The sequence below is a fragment of the Mus caroli genome, unplaced genomic scaffold (assembly GCF_978045245.1).
Source record: "Mus caroli unplaced genomic scaffold, Mus_caroli_1 scaffold_11, whole genome shotgun sequence".
In the NCBI taxonomy this organism is placed as follows: Eukaryota; Metazoa; Chordata; class Mammalia; order Rodentia; family Muridae; genus Mus; species Mus caroli.
In genome coordinates, this window is record NW_028227266.1 from 79,030,071 (window position 1) to 79,049,411 (window position 19,341).

The following is a 19,341-nucleotide window of genomic DNA, read 5'->3' on the forward strand; positions in this document are numbered from 1 at the left end:
TGGCAGGTATGTTTGTGTGTATGTTTTGTGTGAAGCAGGCATATATGTGTGTATGTTTCTTGTGTGGTAGGTGTGCACATGTGTATATTTTGGTCTTACACCAATTTTTTTTTCCACTAAGATACAACCAAATTTTAATTATATTCCGCAAATACTTTAAGGTGTTTTGATATTTAAAAGTATTATGATTGTGAAAAATGTGAAAGTCCCCTTATGAGTTTCGGTACTTTGCATCTGTAATTGTCTAAGGAGTCACTGACAGTCTTCTTGATAACATAGTAACTTATATGTGTACTTTCCCCTCAGATTCCCAGGAAATCTAAGCTGGCAGTCCACAGGAACCTCAGAGACGATGAAGGCTTTATCATCAGGCACTTTGCAGGGGCCGTGTGCTATGAGACAGTGAGTAAAGCATTGCGTAGGCGAAGGCGGTTGGTGTGAAGCCACCCTCTGCAGTATGGGAGTGTCTGGGTAGTTAGGCTTGAGTAGCCGTAAAAATCCAGTTCCTTGGTACTAATCACCCTTAAAGTGCTGACTACCCATGCCCTGCTGCCTTGGACAGTGTGGGCATGGAGCGTTTGTGTTTTCTCAGAAAACTGCATGGGGCAGAGTTCAGGTAGGGTATTTTTATCACAATGCAGATAGAAACATTTTATTTGATTTTTTTTTTCAGACCCAGTTTGTGGAGAAAAATAATGATGCACTACATATGTCTCTTGAATCCTTGATATGTGAGTCCAGGGATAAGTTTATAAGGGCATTATTTGAGTCATCTACAAATAACAACAAAGATACAAAACAGAAGGCTGGAAAACTTAGCTTCATCAGCGTGGGAAACAAGTTCAAGGTATTTGTGCTAAATATCTTAATTGCTGGGCTTTTTTTTTTTTTTTTTTTTTTGCCTGTATTTAAGATTAAAAAAAAAACCCACTCATTGTTTTATATTGTAAGGTAGATCACAGAAGTGCCACAGGTGTGTCTCAAGAGATGACCCTGCATTATTGATGCTTGTATGTAAGATCTAACTGTCGTCCTAGTACCTGACTGTACAGTACAGAAATGCTTATATTTTCAGGCCGTGCTCCTATACTGCATATCTGATTAATTCTCCTGATGTTCTTGCTTCCACATACTGGCCGCCTTCAAGTCTCCTCTTTCCCACCGTGTGTTTTCTGCTTCCTTCCCTGTTCAGCAGTTCTGTTTAGCTGCGGTAGTTGAGCTCGGGATGGCTAGAGAGGACTAGTTGAGCAGTGAGGAAGAGCAGGCACAGCCAGGGGCTTCAGGTAAATGCGCATCTTCCCAGACTCCATTCACAGCATGGCTGCTATGCTAAAGAACCCATCTCAGAGGACTGGTCCAGTTTGTAACTCAGAGCCTCGCGCTTCCTCTCATGGCACTGTGGGCATGCGAATGACAATAAAACTTGATTGACGCTTTGATAACATATAAAAGAGATGTGCTTTCTCTGGTGAACTTCAATTTGCTGATATAACTTTAAGGAATAATTTGTTTTTTTTTATCAGTTTTTGAATCAAAATTAATTCTTTGAAGTCTAATAAGGATTGTTTTAAAAGAAGGTGTGTTTTAGTGATAGAATGCTATTAATTGCTCATATAAAATTTAAACCTTAATAAATAATTACAATGTATAGACTAAAGAAATGTAACTAAATTCTCTCTTAATTTCCAGAAAGTATCACTGTATTTCCTATACAACTGCCATTTGAAATGTATACTTAAATATTTAAGATGATGCAATTAGAAAGTATATTTATATTTATTTAGAGCAGTGCTTTTCATTCTTCCACAATCCTTTAATACAGTTCCTCTTGTTGTGGTGATCCCACCCATAAAATTATTTCCATTGCTACTTCATAACCATAATTTTGATATTTTTATGAATTGTAATGTAAATATCTGATATGCAGGATATCTGATACATTATTTCTAAGAGAATCACAACCCACACTTTGAGAGCCACCAGTGTAAAGAGATCTGTGGTGCTTACTTTGAGAAGCAGAAAGCTTCTCAAATCCCTTTCCCATTGAAATGGGTCCTGAACTGGGCTTGGTGACACAGGCCTGTAATCCCAGCTCAGGGGATGGAGAGCTAGGAGGAGGATTTAGATTTCAAGGCCAGACTCTGGTACCTGAATCAAGATCAGCCAGAACTATGTGAGACCCTGTCTCAAAGCCAACAACCAAACAAGACAAACAAAAAGAAAACAGAAAGAATTGACATGATCCTAAATATCAAATTTGATACTAATATTTCTAAAAGCTAAGCTTTTTAAAGCGTTTTAAATGTAAATATAGAAGTCATAAAACACTTTTAGATAGCTGAATTTGTTTAAAGATGTATTAATTATGGGTTCTTACATACTCAGTGAGCAATATTTTCTATATAGTATTTTTCCATTCCAGATTAAACACTTGAAAAAAGGTTGGTTTGAAAGTAGCATGTTGGCAAGATGTGGTGTCATGGCCCCTGAGGTCCCAGGTGACTCAGGAGGCAAACGAAGGAGCATCATTTGAGCCCAGGCATTCAGGGCCAGGCTGGGTAGCATAACCACTAGATCATCCTCAGAGAGCAAAACCACATTATCTCATGTGAATGTAGTGCTAGTGTTAGTAAGAATGTACTTAAAATGATAGATAGGATAAACAACCTTTTATTTGGAGGCTTTAAATGCATTGTAACTGTTCATCTATATAACTGTTAGCTACATTTTGCACTGACTGCTGAAAATTCTCAGTGAGTGATATGAACAATACATTCCACATACATTTTTCTCTGGTTTGCTTTAAGATGAAGTCTTTTTTTATTTTTATTTTGAAACAGGGTCTCATTATGTAACCCCTGATGATCTGAAACTCACAATATAGACCAGGCTGGCCTTGAACTCTCAGAAATCCACCTGCCATTGCCTCCTGAGTGCTGGGATTAAAGGCATGTGCTACCATGCTGGAGTGGTATGGAGTCATAATAGGACTCCTCACTTTAAACATACTTCAGTAGCTCATTGAATTAAATTTGAACTGTGTAAGACAAACAGAAAGCAGACTCCTTTCCAGTCGTTTCCCACCAAGTGAAAATTTAAGGGGTTAGAGTGATGGCTTAGAGGCTGAGTGTGTACAGCTCTTGCAGGAGACCCAAGTTCTGTCCTAAGCACTCGCATCAGCATCAGGTGGGTCACATGCACCTGTAACTAGCTCCGGAGAACCCAAAGCTTCTGGTCGCTGAGGGCAAATCTAAAGATAATTAAATAAATTATGCAAACAAGGCCTGATTTGCCGAGAGCACTCCCTTCTTCTGGGTTGTGGCTTCGTGCTAATGAGCATTCTCTTCTGTCCTCTCAGCTGTTGCGCCTTACTTTTTGCTTCCACTGTTCTGACTTTATCCCCCATTTTGAGGGGAGCAAAATATCACACTTGTTTGTGGATTAAAAGAGAGTGGATTTGTAACCATTGTTTTCTTTCCAAAGAGGTTCTTGACTTGCTTTTCAGTTGTTTGAGGTACAGACTGATGTTGGCTTCTGTCAACCAGCTTTGTGCGTGTGACTGTATTCTTCAGTCCCATGACAAATCCATTTTATTCTAATATCAAGCAGCTTTGTAGTAAGAGAAGGAACTTGGATGCCTGGGCTTTGCCATTGCTATCTCCATGCTCTTAGACATATTGTTTCTCTCCCTAGATCTTAATACCTGTATAATAAGCCCAGTAATCTACTCTTAATTAGGTTCATTGTATTGCACTCTTCATCAGATTAAATCTGACAATACTCAGGAAAAGCTTTCTTAGAGCAGTGCTCCTTCACTCACAGAAAAGCATTCAGCAATGTCTACACATTACTATTAATTACAGCTGTGCTCAACACAATATGTTAATTTAAGAATTAGCATCTTAATTTGTATTTTCCAAGTAGCATAATAAGCATTTCAGCATAAAATTACTTTGTAGAATAGCAAAACAAACATGATTTAAGTGCACTGAACCAGGGCAAATTATAATCAGTGTTCTGAAACTAGAAAGCATAGTGACTGTATTCATTGGGGAACATTTTTAAAGAAAATTGTTCAAGATTTAAAAGCACTTGAAATATATAGCATTTTTAAGTAGGGAAGGGGATCTCTGAAACCAGATTAGGACAGCTGTTTTGCCGTGGTGCAGGGGCCCATCCCGATGTACAAATGGAGCTCCTTTTAAACATCTCAGGCTTCATAGCATGCGGCACGATGGCGCCTTGTTTGTCGCACACCTGGATCCTGCACTGCAGCTTTTACGCTGTGCACCTCAGGATCTGCACGGGCTTCCACCCATCGCCTGCAGAGTTGCCTTATTCATCCCATTTGTTAATGTGTCATAATTTTCAGCCCTCATTACACAAGTGTCTGTTAATAATGTAAGGTTTTGTCCTTGACATTTCATTAGCCATTTTGCATGATGCTGCCTGTTCCAGAGTTTGTGTGCAGGGAAGTTGTTATAATATGTTACATGTGGTTGTTTTTGCATGTTACTTTAGTCTAATATTGGACCGTTAATATTAATTCATCTCCACTATATGTTTTGACTTTCTGAAATAATTGTATTTTCTTTCTTTTCTAGACACAATTAAATTTGCTTCTGGATAAACTTCGAAGTACCGTGAGTATACTTAATAAGAAAGAAGGTTTTTTTCCCATCTTCAGCCTTCTGGCTCAGTCTACCTGACAGACAGTCTGTGAAGCAGGAATTATGAAGGACTTGCTTGCTTTGTCTTAGCAGAGCTTGGTAGTAGCCTTCCCTCAGTCTGTCTGTCCTTTGTGAACAGCATTTTGTCTATAGTTGAAGTATGGCTAACTCTCTACCCGGGGGCAGCTTGCCACGTTGAGGTGAACTGCAGATGCAGATTCTTGGTGCATATTATCATCTTTGAAATGGAATGGGGTGCTTCCAGGAGCAGACATGTCTTAATGTCAGAAAGGCCTTAACTTAATAAAGACATCTTTAAATGGTAAAAAAAAGAGAGAAAGAAAACAGTTTTTTTTCAAATGGTCTTTTGAAACTATTATTAGTGGTTATCCAAGGAAACATGATAACCCTGGAATAGTGGGAAGTACATTTTAAACTGCATTTCCTTTCAATGAGAAGCCAGTTTTTAGAGGACTAGAATTATTCTCAGTGCTAGATGTTTACCTGGTAAGCACGAGGTTCAGGATGTCAGTCCCAGTGCAACCCAACCCCTTTCAACCACGTATTCAGCCACACAAACAGGTAAAAGCAATTATTATAGTAACATTCTTCAGTGTGCTGCAGACAAAAATGAACTTAATATTTTTCTGTCCTTTATAAATGCCAAGTTTATCACAAGTTCATCTTTTAACAGTGTTTTATTGATTCACTCTGGTATTTGTTGTTGTTGTTGTTGTTTTTTGGTGGTGTTGGCATTGAACCCAGGATCTTGTTCATGCTATGCAAATACTCTACCACTTAGCTATACATTTGGCCCTTGATTTTTTTTTTTCTTATATTTTTGGACAGGGTCTCGTCATAGAGCTCAGGGTGGCCTCGATCTTGCTATGGAGCTCCGGGTGTTCCTGAGCTTGCAGTCATCCTGTTGTTGCCCCAGTGTTCTGGGGAGTACAGGTGTGACTCACTGTACTCTTGAGTTTTGTTTTTTTTTTTTTTTTAAGGGAGGAAAAAAAGCATTGTTTTAATTCAGGATGTTCAAAGTACATCAATCATAACAAAAGAGACAGGAGGAGATTCAAGTAGCTTTCCCCATCTTCATCCACATTCAGGAGAAATGATGAATGCATGCTGCAGCCCTGTTCAGTGTCTCCACTTCTACACTCCTTTCCCGGCTAGGGAATGGCACCGCCCACAGTGAACAGGTCTTTCTACACTAACTAATATAATCAGTTTAATTCCCCATGAGCATTTCTGGAGGCCTATCTCCCAGGTAATGTCTCCACATAATGTCAAACTGATAACATCAACCTCACAAGAGGAAAAAAAAGGGTAATGAGGAAGCAAATATGGTCAACATGTATTATATACATGTGTAAGACTATCAAAGACGAAATGAACATTTGCGAAATAAAAAGTAAATCAAGTGTTTAAAAAATTGCAACAAAAGAAGACATCTGATATCAACCTCTGACCTCCACAGATGTATATATGGGCACAAATAGCTACACACAGATACGTAACATACACACACACACACACACACACACACACGATTATTCAGCATCTCAATGCTCTTTCATATTACCTAATCTTTTTTTTTTTAATTAGGTATTTTCCTCATTTACATTTCCAATGCTATCCAAAAAGTCCCCAATATATTCCCCCTGCACTCCCCTACCCACCCACTCCCACTTTTTGGCCCTGGTGTTCCCCTGTATTGGGGCATATAAAGTTGGCAAGTCCAATGGGCCTCTCTTTCCAGTGATGGCCGACTAGGCCATCTTTTGATACATGTGCAGCTAGAGTCAAGAGCTCCGGGGTACTGGTTAGTTCATAATGTTGTTCCACCTATAGGGTTGCAGTTCCCTTTAGCTCCTTGGGTACTTTCTCTAGCTCCTCCACTGGGGGCCCTGTGATCCATCCACTAGCTGACTGTGAGCATCCACTTCTGTGTTTGCTAGGCCCCGGCATTGTCTCACAAGAGACAGCTATATCTGGGTCCTTTCAGAAAAATCTTGCTAGTGTATGCAATGGTGTCAGCATTTAGTTTTGACTGGAAAACAAACCCATGTAGAGAGAAACCCTGATCCCGGAGTCAGGCGGCACAGACCTGGCAACCCCAGCAGTTGGCAGTGTGAAGTAGGAGGATCATAAGTTTGGGGCCAGCCTGGCCTTGCATAGTGAGAGCCTGCGTTTAAAAGGCAAAATGAAAACCACGAGGAATATGTGAGTTATAGAAAAATTGTAATACCAAGGAAGGCTTATTATTTTTTTTACACAAACCACAGAGGTCAGCTTGACCCTCTTCCTTTGGAAGCATCAGCTGTCTTCAGTAGCCCGTGCTGATCCTGTTTTGCTTACTGATGAAGTCATCCTTTGGAGCCTTCCAGAAAAATCATGAATGTTCTGAGTCTCTAAAATATTTTGATCTTAAGAGCATCTTGTAAAAAAAATAGTATTGTTTTCTTTGAGAATTTCATACATGTATACAATGTATTTGATCACATTCACCCGGCCCCCTTCCTCAGGAGCCAGGCATCTGTAAACATCAGGTCTGATGAGGAGACTGTTTTATTTAATTTCCCCACGAATGCGCTGATCTAAAACGATGAGGTGGTTTGTGATTTATAGAAACATGTTATCCAAGTGTCTGTGGTGAGCATCATTACTGAAATACGTATTCAGTGTTGTAAGGTGGCTACTCTGAGGAAAAGCAGCTGTTCGGATGTCTGCTACATTATCTCCAGCCGTTTCATTGTGGTGCAAACAGTATTCTTTCTGCTTTATTCAGCAAAATATGATCACTACAGGGAAGCCTTTAAGTTTTAAAAAAAATATTGCTAAACAAGCAAAACTTTAAAAAATGCATAGTGAAGCAGTTTGGGACCTGTTTATTTTTAAAGTCGAATGAAAATACTGATTTATGTGTGAGTGTGTTGTTTGCTTACATTTTGGCCTAAATTTTAAATAGTGTTATTTTTTATTTCCCTTCCCAGCTTCTGTAGAGACTGGGGATTGAGCTCAGTGGTAGAATGTTTTCCTGAGTGTGCAAGGCCTGGCCCTGGGAAACAAAAATCCAAAGCCTCTGTGAGAAGATAGGGCTAAACATGCAGAGTGCTCTGTTTAAATGTGATGAAATAATTTGCAGGGGAAGACTTTTTTTTCTATGATTTCTGACATTCAATACTAAAATGTCATCATGCTGATATCTATTCATAATACAGACATTAATTTCAAGGGTCAAATTATAGAAGTATGACAATAAAATATTTAAGCTCCTTTATTTGTGTCATTTAACATTAGTGTGCTGTGAAAGTTGGTGGTATTCCTAGACATAGAAACATAAAGATGCTATATGTACCATCTTAAAAAGTATTTCCTATTCTTCCAGGGAGCCAGCTTCATCCGCTGCATCAAACCCAACTTAAAGATGACAAGTCATCACTTTGAAGGCGCCCAGATTCTGTCTCAACTTCAGTGTTCAGGTATCTGCATATTTTCACAGTCTGTCACAACGTGTTTAGACAAACTCACCAGTACCTTCCTCATCTTCAAGTTCAACAAGATTCTTATGTTTCCCTTAGTGTTGAATAAAGCACAGGGGCCAGGTGACCTGAGAAACACTGACTTCTAGTCTCTGTCAAGTAACATCATGGAAGGACACTCAGCTACGAACATGTTCCTGGTGAATCTGAATCTCCCTACACAGGCTGCTTCTGGCAGCTGCAGTCTGCAATAGTCCTCATTTCCCACACATCTGGGCTAGGCTGGGGGTAGTGTCCCTGATTTCTGTCCACTATTTATTGGGGGGAGAATGAAAGCAGGATGAATCCCTGGGGCTCTTTCATGAATTTAGTTAACCTGACCCATCCATCCCCAGCCCGGCTTCGATCAGTCACAGAACCCCAGGCATTGACACTCAATGCAGCTATAGCTAATGCCTCGCTCTTTCTGCCCTCTTGGTTTGGTCCAGCTCGGGCCCTGCTGCCTTTCAAACCCTGATGCTCATTCTCTGACACCCAATTCTGGTCCTCTCAGAGGTCAATTTACAGTGAGACTGAGGTCTCTTTAACTGAACTCTTTTCAGAGCGCTGTACTTGATTTTGTATTAAAGAGTCCTTCCCAGATGGGGCAAGCTTCAGATCCTGACATCTGAATCTTCTTCTAACTCTTCTCGCTGAACTTCAGCTGTTAAGAGCGTAATCCGGCGCTTTCTCCCCATCTGTACAGGGCTGGTAGGTCAGCCAGGTTGGCACTGTTTAAATTCATGGCCACTGACCTCTCAAGGCTCTCAAATCTCTTCTGCCAGGTTTCGCTGCTCAGCAGTGCTGTTTCTCTGCAGAGCCAGTCAGACCCCTCCCCCAGGCTCCCTTGCTCTCTTTAGAGCTTCTGCCAGCAGATGGCCTCTTCTCTTACCAAAGCCTTGGAGTTCCACCAGGATGCTGCCCGGTGCTTCATCCTGCCTGCATCCCCTTCGGGCCAGTCCCTGGTATAGCACCTTCCTGCCTCTCATGAGTCAGCAGTGCTGATTAAGAACTGGGCCACGGGATGGAGCACCTTTCTTTGCACTGAGACACACTAGACTCTCAGCTGTCACTCACAGCGACTTCCAGATCCTCCTGTCTTCCACTGTTCTCTCTACTTCCTTTTCTGTTTGCCACTTTGCTTTTGCCCTCCTGTTACTTCTGTAACCCTTCGAGTTACCCAGTATGGTAACCAGGAGATTGACGCTATGAGCTCTTTCTTAAGCATTTGAAATGTGGCTGGTGGGACTTCGGTAGGGGTGATTTTAAATTTTATTTAACACTAAAATATGAAACAGCTGTGTGTGCCTAGTGCAGCCAAGGACCTATGATTGCTGTGTTGGATAGTGAGGCTCATATTCTGTCTCTTTCCCGAGCCCTGTGACCTCCCACTCCGTGAGTAGTGTTGCTTCCCAGCCCAAGCTGAGCCTTCTCTCACTGGCTGTCCTGCTGCAGTCACCCTTGTGCCCTCCTGGCCCCTGCTCAGTACAATGCAGACATGTGTAGCATTATCTCTTCACAGTTCAGCTCTGACCATGTCTTTGTACTGCATACAGCCTCTGATGGCCCCTCCTGAGCTTCAGAGAGAAGAGTGGCATCCTGGCGCTATCTCTCCCTCTGGCCCCTGTGTTCCTAGTCTTTGCACACTTCTGTCTGTGCTACAGCCACACAGCCGTGCACTCATTGCTCCACCTCCCCTCCCACTGCAGGGTCTATGTTCACTCTGCTTCTTGCTGGGACATCTTTCCTTCATCTTTCCTATGCCAGCTAGGAACAGCTTCCTAGGGAAGCCAGCCTTGCTCCTGGCTCTGGCTCGGGTTCTGTCCATGGCACTGAGGTGTGGCACTTTGATTTCACAGCGACAGCTATAGATTTTATGTATACTTATATAAAATATGACACGAATGTGCTGCCTACTGTGCTAAAGACATGCCTGCTACTATAACTATTTAAAGTTTCCCTCAAGCAACTGCCTTTTGGTTCCCTCAAAATCCTGTTTTTTTTTTTTTTTGTTTTTTTGTTTTTTTTTTAGTGTGTATTAGATTAATTCATGATTGAAAAGAATGTATAGTCTATCAGATACAAAAATTTATATTTGATTGATTTAAAACAAGTACTGCAAAGTCACATAATGCATGCTCGAGGTATTTCTGCATAGAATAATGAGGGAATCTTTTTGCACAGTTAGCTACATTTATTTGAAAATCCTTTGCATATACATTACAGAGGGGTTCAATTGCTAGCATGTTCTTAGTCAGGTGTTACTTAATAACAGAGATATAGTCTGAAAGACACAGTAGTTGCATCGTATGCTGTCTTTAAGATGAGTTTTGTTACTTTGAGTGCGGCCTTTCCCTTTTAGGATTTTTTTACTGTAATATGCTGATCTCCGCAATGAGCATCTAGTGTTTATTTGCCAAGCGTGTGCAGCTGCAGTTGTGTGTGTTTAGATTGGCAGAGCATGGGCTTACTGGTGTGTTACAGGAGTCCTGCTTCATGAAGAGTGTATGTTAGCACGGTCAGCTAAGTTGTAGCTTAACAGGTGACACCATTTCATTGTCAAAAATTGTGACAGTGCCAACCAAACCTTACCTTTTTTCCCCTATGAGCAGACCTGAGAACTAAATCTTTTTCTGGTCATTCATGAGTTCAAAGCCAGCCTGAACTATGTAACCATGGGCTAGGGCTGTAGCTTAGTCCAGTGGTAGAATACTTGTTTAAGCACGTGCAAGGCCCTGGGTTCAGTCCTTGGTACTGCAAAGAAAACAGCGATGGTCTCTGTGTGTTTCTTTAATCAGCATACATTATGGGATAGATATATTTTTATGCCGGATAGATTAAATTTCAGCTCCCTAATCAATGTATTACATTCTATTTTATGGGTGTAATACAATTTAATGAATAGGCTTTTAAGTTACTTCTGTTATTGTTTTTTTCTGTTGTAAGCAGTGACTTAGTGGATATCTGGCATATGTCTTTGTCCATAAGTGAGAAAACTTTAATTTAGATTCATAAAAGTAGAGATGATACGAAAGGTGAGTCTTTTCAAGTTGCCATCTAGAAGTGCTGCCTTGGTGTCCATACCCCTCACAGAGCCCACTGAGATTCATTCTTTTGTTCAGTCAAATAGACTAGTATTCAGTCTGTATAGAGCATTGGTTTCCTAAGATTGTTTTAAAATTAAGAATTCATGTATTAAAAATTATATTCTCTTTTATAAATTTTAATTTGACTAACTGGAATTCATTTTGGCATAAGGAATAGAGTAAGGATATATTGTTATTGTTTTTGTTTTCCACATATGCTACTCATATTTTCATATTTCATATTTTGAACACTTTTAATTTCTTTAATATTGATTTAATAACCACCTCTTTATAATTAAAAAGCAGTTGCTCTTATAGCTACATAAACTCTCATGGTAATGTAGTTACTATGGTAACGTACCTGTGATGCCCATCATAGCAGGTTTTACTTAGACTTTGTTTTTGCAGTGTTAGAAATTGAAACCAGTATCCCCTGAGCATGAGAAGTGTGCCCTCCCACTGGGTCACACCCTGGCTCCCAACATAGTATTTTGTTGAATATTTCCCTCAGTGCCAGTTGACTTGTGTGCTCCTGTGTGTCAACACCAAGTCTGAGTGTGGAAGCTGTTGGGCCTTTTCTCTCTGTGATATTTAAGATGCAGATTCTAGTTTGGCCTTTCCATTTAGACTTTTTTTTTTCTGCATTAAAGACAATCATTTTAAGATACCAGTCTAGTTTGCTATGGTTAAGACCCAGACCAAAAGCAATTGGAAGAAGGAAAGTGTTTCCTTCACCTTACAACTCCGTCACTGAACTGAGAGAAGTCAGGGCTGGAACTCAAGGTGGAAACTCGGAGACAGGAATTGAAGCATAGACCATGGAGGAACACACTGTTTACTGGCTTGCAAACAAGCCTCACACAACCCAGGACTCCAAAACCGCGTATCCAATGGCAGCGCCACACACTATGGGCTGGACCCTCCCATATCAATCAATAATCAAGAAAATGCCCCATAGATTTCCCTACAGGCCAATAGAGGCATGGTGCTCTCCCTTGCCAGATGACTTCAGTTTGTGTCAAGTTGACTAACCAGGACAGATACCTTCTATTAAAATTACTATCTGGAAAGTATCAGGACAAAGTGAGGGAGGATGAGAGAGGCAGGCATTCATCTTTTGTAACTTGTGTTGCCTGCCTGTTAATGCTGACCAGAAAAGTTCATGTTGACTTGAGGCTCAGACTGACCATTTATTAGAGTTAAATTAATAGTTCATATTTATCCTGTAGACTCAGATTCTCAACCAGAGATAAGTCTTTTTTTTTCTGAGACCTTAGTAGAAGAGGTCTTATTTTGAAGCTGGGGCTAGAACCTAGGTCCTTGGGCATGCAAGGCTAGTGTGCTACTTGGTAGCAGTAGTCCCAACCCAGTAAAAGTGTGTGTGTGTGTGTGTGTATGCGCATGTGTGTTTGCGCATGTGTGTTGTGTGCACATGTGTGTATGTGTGGTATGTGTATGTGGTGTATGTATATGTGTGTATGTGGTATGTGTGGTATATGTATATCTGTGTGTGTGTCATGTGTATATATGTGGTGTGTGTATATGTGTGTGTGTGTGCATGTATGTGTATATTACACATAATATTTAAATAATAAATTTTCTTTTGCTTCATATTAGTTCTTGGAAAAATGTAGAAATGGAGACTTTTTTAGAAATTTTATTCCAAAATTAACTTTAGGACTTAAGGTGGTCAAATGCAGGACTTTGCTTTATGTACTTTTATGAAATTTAGAAAGATACAAGTCATACTGGAGCCTTCTGGATGGGCTGCCTCTGGGAAATGGTCAGCTGTGTGGATTTCACATGGGGTTTCCTTGTGACTTCTTTACATGATAAATAAGCTGGGACTTAAATAAGCACTGGCTGGAGGTGTGATTTCCTGTGTTTCCTCACTGCTGATACTCCATCTCTATAAGCTGTCTTTTCATAAATTTTCACTTGTAAAATTGATGGGTTTCTCACATGTCACCCTGGACTTCCGTACTGTGACTGGAAATTATTTGTGCTCATGCCTGTAGGTATGGTGTCTGTGTTGGACCTAATGCAAGGGGGTTTCCCTTCAAGAGCCTCGTTCCATGAACTCTATAACATGTACAAGAAGTACATGCCAGAAAAACTTGCAAGATTGGATCCGAGGTTATTTTGTAAGGTATAAGTGCTGCTTCAGTAGAAATTTCTTAACAACAAATCTTTTCTATTAATTTGTAGTCGAAACTCAACTTTTGAAACTTGTTTTTCAGGCTCTTTTTAAAGCTTTGGGATTAAATGAAGTTGACTACAAGTTTGGGCTGACAAAAGTATTTTTCAGACCTGGCAAGGTAAATATATATGACAGACTTCGTATTTATTTTCTTAATTATTAGCAATTTATATTTTTACAACATTATGTGAAACAGTATGAGATTATGTTTCTACTCACACAGGTTTCCTGTTTGGGGCTGTTTCATATTCTAGTTTAAATTACAGTTTTAATCAGTATTGGAATCAGAGGATTGTTTAATTTTTTCTTAAATAAGGACTAACCAAAATTTTCTAAAATTTTAAGTAAGTTGAAATTTTTTTCTAGAATATTTTAATAATGGGACAGTTAGACAGCTCAGCATGTAACCCAAGTGGTCACAGAATTCTGTATCTAAATTGGCTCAGACTCCTAAATACCAGGCCTATAAGCTAGTTTGGTGAGTTGTCATAATATGTTGGAGTTTTCAGTGTGGAAAAGTTTCACTCGAGTGTGGTAATATAAAGCATATGAAACTTGATTGGAGTTTTTTACTGCCTGTTGCCAGATTTTACCATGTAGGAATGTATAAACACTACATGCATTAGGTTGTTTTTTAGGCTAACATAATACTGCAGTTGTGCTAGCCACTGACTATAGAAAATTTCATAGCTAACTGTATTGTGTACACAAACACTTAAGTCTGTTCACAAGTGTTAGTAATACCAATCCCATGTTCCTAACATTTGAAACACTGACATAATGATTACATCCTTATAACTGTAAATATAATTGTTATTGCAGCTTACTAGTTGCACTAGTCAACTATCTCTAGTGTCTCAAGAATAAGGTAATTATAATAAACCTAATTTCATATTTTTTGAGCACAAGATGAAAATACACAATTGCATTACTAGTCTGTGGTGTCTATCACAGAGCCTACACCATTTCCTGTGGAAAATGAAGAGAAAAAGGAAACATAGGTGCTCATAGCTGGCTTCACATTACTTTGTGTTATTTATCATAAATTTAACATATCTCTTGTTTCAGAGCTATAGTAACTAATTAATAGCTGGATAAAGAAAGAACTTGGGTTATTCACCTCTTGAAAGATGCAAAAGAGTTGTTGAAAGCTTAAAGCAAGCAGATTCAGAGATGCATAGTCTTGTTATACTATCTTTAAGATTTTTATGGTTGAAAACTTGTTTTGTTGATTGGCATATGGCACGTTTAACACTGCAGTGTGATATTTGGTGAAGAATGGAAATAATTCTGGAATTTGATGGTAAATAGAAGAAGTATTGCATTTGCGTGGTCTATCTCTTAGTAGTAATTTCCTGTTTTTGTCTAAAGTGAGTGTTGGGAGAGACAGTACTTTTAGTGGCTCTCCTGCTTTAAATGACCTTAACTTGTTGAGCATGGACATTTGAGAAAGTGGATGAACTGGTTCAGACATGTTGGCTCCATTTAACATTTTCCCTCAAATATTTCTGCCAATTTCCTGTAATTAGTCATTTAAGAGGTTTTTTTTTTTTAATACCTATTTTTGCTGCTACTTTGGAGTAAATAAGTATTCCTTCCTATCTTCCAAAATATTGATGAGGGGAAGCCGGAAGGAAAGGACCATGACATGTAGTCAAATGTGTTTAAGTTTTTTGTATACCCTGCTAAGATATCCCTGGAATTAGCTTTTAATCATTCTCAGAAAGTTATGTTTGGGATGTGAAATCCATGTAGTTATTTTCTCTGGACTTGAACACATTTTCCCTTTAATGCTGAGATGAAGTTATCTTACTCCTAGTTTGCAGAATTTGATCAGATTATGAAGTCTGACCCTGATCACTTAGCAGAGTTGGTGAAAAGAGTCAACCTGTGGCTAGTCTGTAGTCGCTGGAAGAAAGTTCAGTGGTGTTCGCTGTCAGTCATCAAACGTAAGTATTTATTCCAGTGCTTGGGAGGCTGGGGTAGAAGAATCAAGAGTTCAAGGTCTTGGGGTTGGAGAGATGGCTCAGTGGTTACTCTTTCAGAGGACCTAGGTTTGATTCCCATCACCCACAGCCATGTGTAACTCAGTCCTAGGGAATTCAGTGACTTCTTCTGGCTTCTGCAGGCATTGCATGTATCAGGTGCTCAGGCAGGCAAAACATCCATACACATAAATGAAAAATAAAGAACAAGTTCAAGGCCTTCCTTAAATCAAGACTTTGTCTCTGTGACAACAACACCAACAACAACAACGACAACGACAACAACAACAACAACAACAACTCACCAAACTGCTTTATTTCACACCAAGATTCGTTATTTTGGAAGTGAGATAGTTTGAGGGATGTCATGGGACTGTCTCATAGATGCTAATGGGTAGCTTTGGTTCCTGCTGTGTCTGATGGAATGGTCCCTAATACCTAACGTAATATTTGTAGGCTTATTTTTAGATTTTGAAGATCTGATGACATTTACTGTCTGAGCTATGTTCTAGGGCTGTTAGTTTTACCATGCCCTAAGCAAACAGAATTTATTCTCTCCCTTTCCCTCCCGTTCTTTCCTTGATGCCCTGCACCGCCCTATTTTCTCAGATTTTAAATGAAACTATTCTCTCTCTGCCTAAATGGTATCTACCTTAGCCATGCTCAGCAGATGATCTGTTCTATCTCTGTCTCTGACCCCTCTTACCCCCAATCTATTTTATTTGAAGTGCTATGTATTGAACTCTGGGCCTTCCAGATGCTAAGCGGGATGTTGTCTCTCTTTTCAAGCCTCAATAGTTATGAAATGATGTGGGTCTCACCTTCTGATTGTAAAATCCTTTATACTCGTTGGCAGTACCTTAGTGAGGCCTCTTTCGTCACTTACATTAAAACTTTATTAGCTCCTGAAAATGTTAGCCAGCTTTCCACCCTCTTACCTTTTCTAAACCAAAAGGATTTCCTAGTTTTCCTTCAAAAGCTGGCAGAGTTTGAACTCTCAGACTGTCTTTCTGGACCGTACTGGGATTTCAGTTTATATTTGCAGCCTTTCCTGCTCCTCTGCTCTTCAGCACACTGGAGTGAGCTGAGTTTGAGTATATTTCTGACAGATTGTGACAGCTGCTTATATCTGGTCTAAAACATGAGTGAGTGCGAAATATTTTGGATTTCTTTTTCTTTTTTTTTTTTTTTTGGTTTTTTTTCGAGACAGAGTTTCTCTGTATAGCCTTGGCTGTCCTGGAACTCACTTTTGTAGACCAGGCTGGCCTTGAACTCAGAAATTCGCCTGCCTCTGCCTCCTGAGTGCTGGGATTAACGGCGTGCGCCACCACACCTGGCTATTTTGGATTTCTTGAAGGTCAGTGGTGCAAGTTTAGTGGTTGGGAGCTATGTGGGACTCAGTCACCGTGCCCCTCATCCAGACTACCTGAAATACTTTTGTGCATTAGGGAGGATTCAGAAGATGAATCTTTACTAACAGAAGAGTAAAGGAACAAAGGAACTAGGCACATTATTATTAATATCTTTTATTAGACAATAGTACATATTTATAAAAATACTCTAATAAAGAAAAAATACAAGAGAGCTGCATTATCCATCATTTTCCAAGTAAAATATGGTTTTTATTTTTTTAACCAAGCCAGCTCAGTCAGTCAACAGGTTCTCCAGAAAGGGAGCAAAGATTACGAAGAACAAGACAATTAGACAACACTGTAGCATGACCCCAGCCTGTTCTTAGGCTGAAGTGGGTTTATCTATTTATTTTTTCAGTCTGCTCTAGGTACATACAAAGAATATGGTCAGTCCTAAGTCATAAACAAAGTAGTTAAGGAATAAACAAAGCATAGGCAGGGTAGGTAAGGAGCAAACAAAGTATAGCTGGAAGGTCCCATGATTTCTGTATTCAGGATCTTAACAAGACCCATCAAGATACAAAGAACTCATTCTTCAGCTGTGTTCATCTTGAGTCTACTTCCTCGTCCTAGCCCAAAGTCACATTTCTGCCTGAGCCTATTTCTTTGTTCTAGCCCAAAGTCAGATTCCTGCCTGAGCTTACTTCTGTGACCTGGCCCAATGTCAAATTCCTGCCAAGTTTCTAGAAGTGGCCCCAAAAGTTCTCTAAAGTTTTTCATGGGATTGGTGCTTTCAACTTTATATATATATGTAGTGCATTTTAGAGGAAAGTGTATGTTAGCATTCTATTTCTGCCACACCTCCCACTTGTGGACTGTGTTTTAACAACAAACCACGCTCACTTATCAAACAGGATCTCTGTTTAATGTTAATTGAGAAGTTCTAAAAAAAAAAAAAAAAAAAACCCAAAACAACAAAACAGCAACTAAGGTCCAATCGTACTAGGAAATTCTAGGCCACTTGCAGTTGAAAAATTCCTTTACTGTAGGTCTCTTAGACACTGCACCCAGAATGTTCACCGTGAATTTATAGAAGGAAGCAAACTGTGTTTCATAAAATCATTTGGCAGGCTAATTTTTTAAAAAAAGACATAGCATTTAACACAATGGTTCGCCACCTAGGGGTGGAGTGACCCTTTCACAGGGGTCACCCAAGACCATCAGAAAACACAAGAGATTTACATCGCAGTTCACAACTAGCAAAATTAAAGTTACCAGGTAACAATAAAAATAATTTTATGGTCTGAGGTCACCACAACCTGAGGAGCTGTAATAAAAGGTCACAGCATTGGAAGATTGAGAGCCACTGGAACATTTAGTAGACATGTGGCCCAGGACAGTTGGGTAACAGCAGTGCTGCATATTGCAGAATACATTTGACATATAATGCTAGCCACATCAATCATTTTTTTACTTTTAAGAAATTGAAGAAATGGTAGATTTCCCAATTTTGATGGCTGGAATAATATATTCATCAAGATCTTATGAGAATTGCTTTGTGGAAATGAATGGGGTTTTAGTTAATGTCCTGTTTAAACCATTTTTTTCCTGTCATTTTATTTTACCCTTACACATAGTGAAAAACAAAATAAAATATCGAGCTGAAGCATGCATTAAAATGCAGAAAACCATCCGAATGTGGCTTTGCAAAAGGAGGCACAAACCACGGTAAGAGGAACAGTGACTAAACACCTGCACAGTGTCACAGTGTTGGCTGGCAGTGACGTCATAAAATCATCCTGTTTTATATATCATTTCACTGTATATATTGCATTTTCCATCTTATTTAGACTTTGTATTATCAGGTTACTTTTTAAGCTTTGGAAGCTTGACTAGATATTGACACCACACCTTTCAAAGAGATGTGGGATCATTTGAGTTTTATAAGTTGAATCCCATTTTTCGTTGTAATTGTAGCTGGCCTCCATCTTATTGGCAGTCATCAATGCTATTCATATGTGTATTTGATTCTTTTTATACTTAATGAGAGAGCTCTACAGAATAGTAGCTGATACTGAAGTCAGAAGTGGCCTGCCCTGTTCAGGCACAGTGTTTGCTTTCTACTGATGAGCATCCTTGCGAGGACATTAGCTTGTGAGGTAAATGTCTGATGGAGCCCTACCGTTGCAGCATTGACGGCCTGGTTAAGGTGGGCACACTCAAGAAACGACTTGATAAGTTCAATGAAGTCGTAAGTGCGCTGAAAGATGGAAAGCCGGAGGTGAACAGACAGATCAAAAATCTTGAAATTTCTATTGATGCTCTAATGGCCAAAATTAAGGTGGGTAATTTTAATCCAGCTTACTTGAACTTTTTATATAATTTGCCTTTTTTTTTGTTATTGGTGTTGAAATTGTATAGGAAAATATCCTTATTCAAAATATAAAACATTACCAAGTGGCTACTCACATTAATCTTTTGAATATTTGAAAAAATCATAGTAAAAAGATAAATAAAAATGTGA

General features: G+C 39.4%; 1 protein-coding gene across 5 annotated transcripts in view; it reads left to right on the forward strand.

Moving 5' to 3' along the window:
- The window catches only part of Myo6 (myosin VI), a 142,226-nt gene that overhangs the window by 99,915 nt on the left and 22,970 nt on the right, over window positions 1–19,341 (forward strand). For all 5 annotated transcript variants that reach the window (XM_029482049.2, XM_029482051.2, XM_021171399.3 and 2 more), the window contains 9 exons: window positions 307–402; window positions 674–847; window positions 4,605–4,643; window positions 8,062–8,155; window positions 13,299–13,429; window positions 13,521–13,598; window positions 15,300–15,429; window positions 18,455–18,545; window positions 19,008–19,158. In XM_029482049.2, coding sequence (XP_029337909.1) covers window positions 307–402; window positions 674–847; window positions 4,605–4,643; window positions 8,062–8,155; window positions 13,299–13,429; window positions 13,521–13,598; window positions 15,300–15,429; window positions 18,455–18,545; window positions 19,008–19,158 — 984 coding nt within the window. The remainder of the gene's footprint in view (window positions 1–306; window positions 403–673; window positions 848–4,604; window positions 4,644–8,061; window positions 8,156–13,298; window positions 13,430–13,520; window positions 13,599–15,299; window positions 15,430–18,454; window positions 18,546–19,007; window positions 19,159–19,341) is intronic.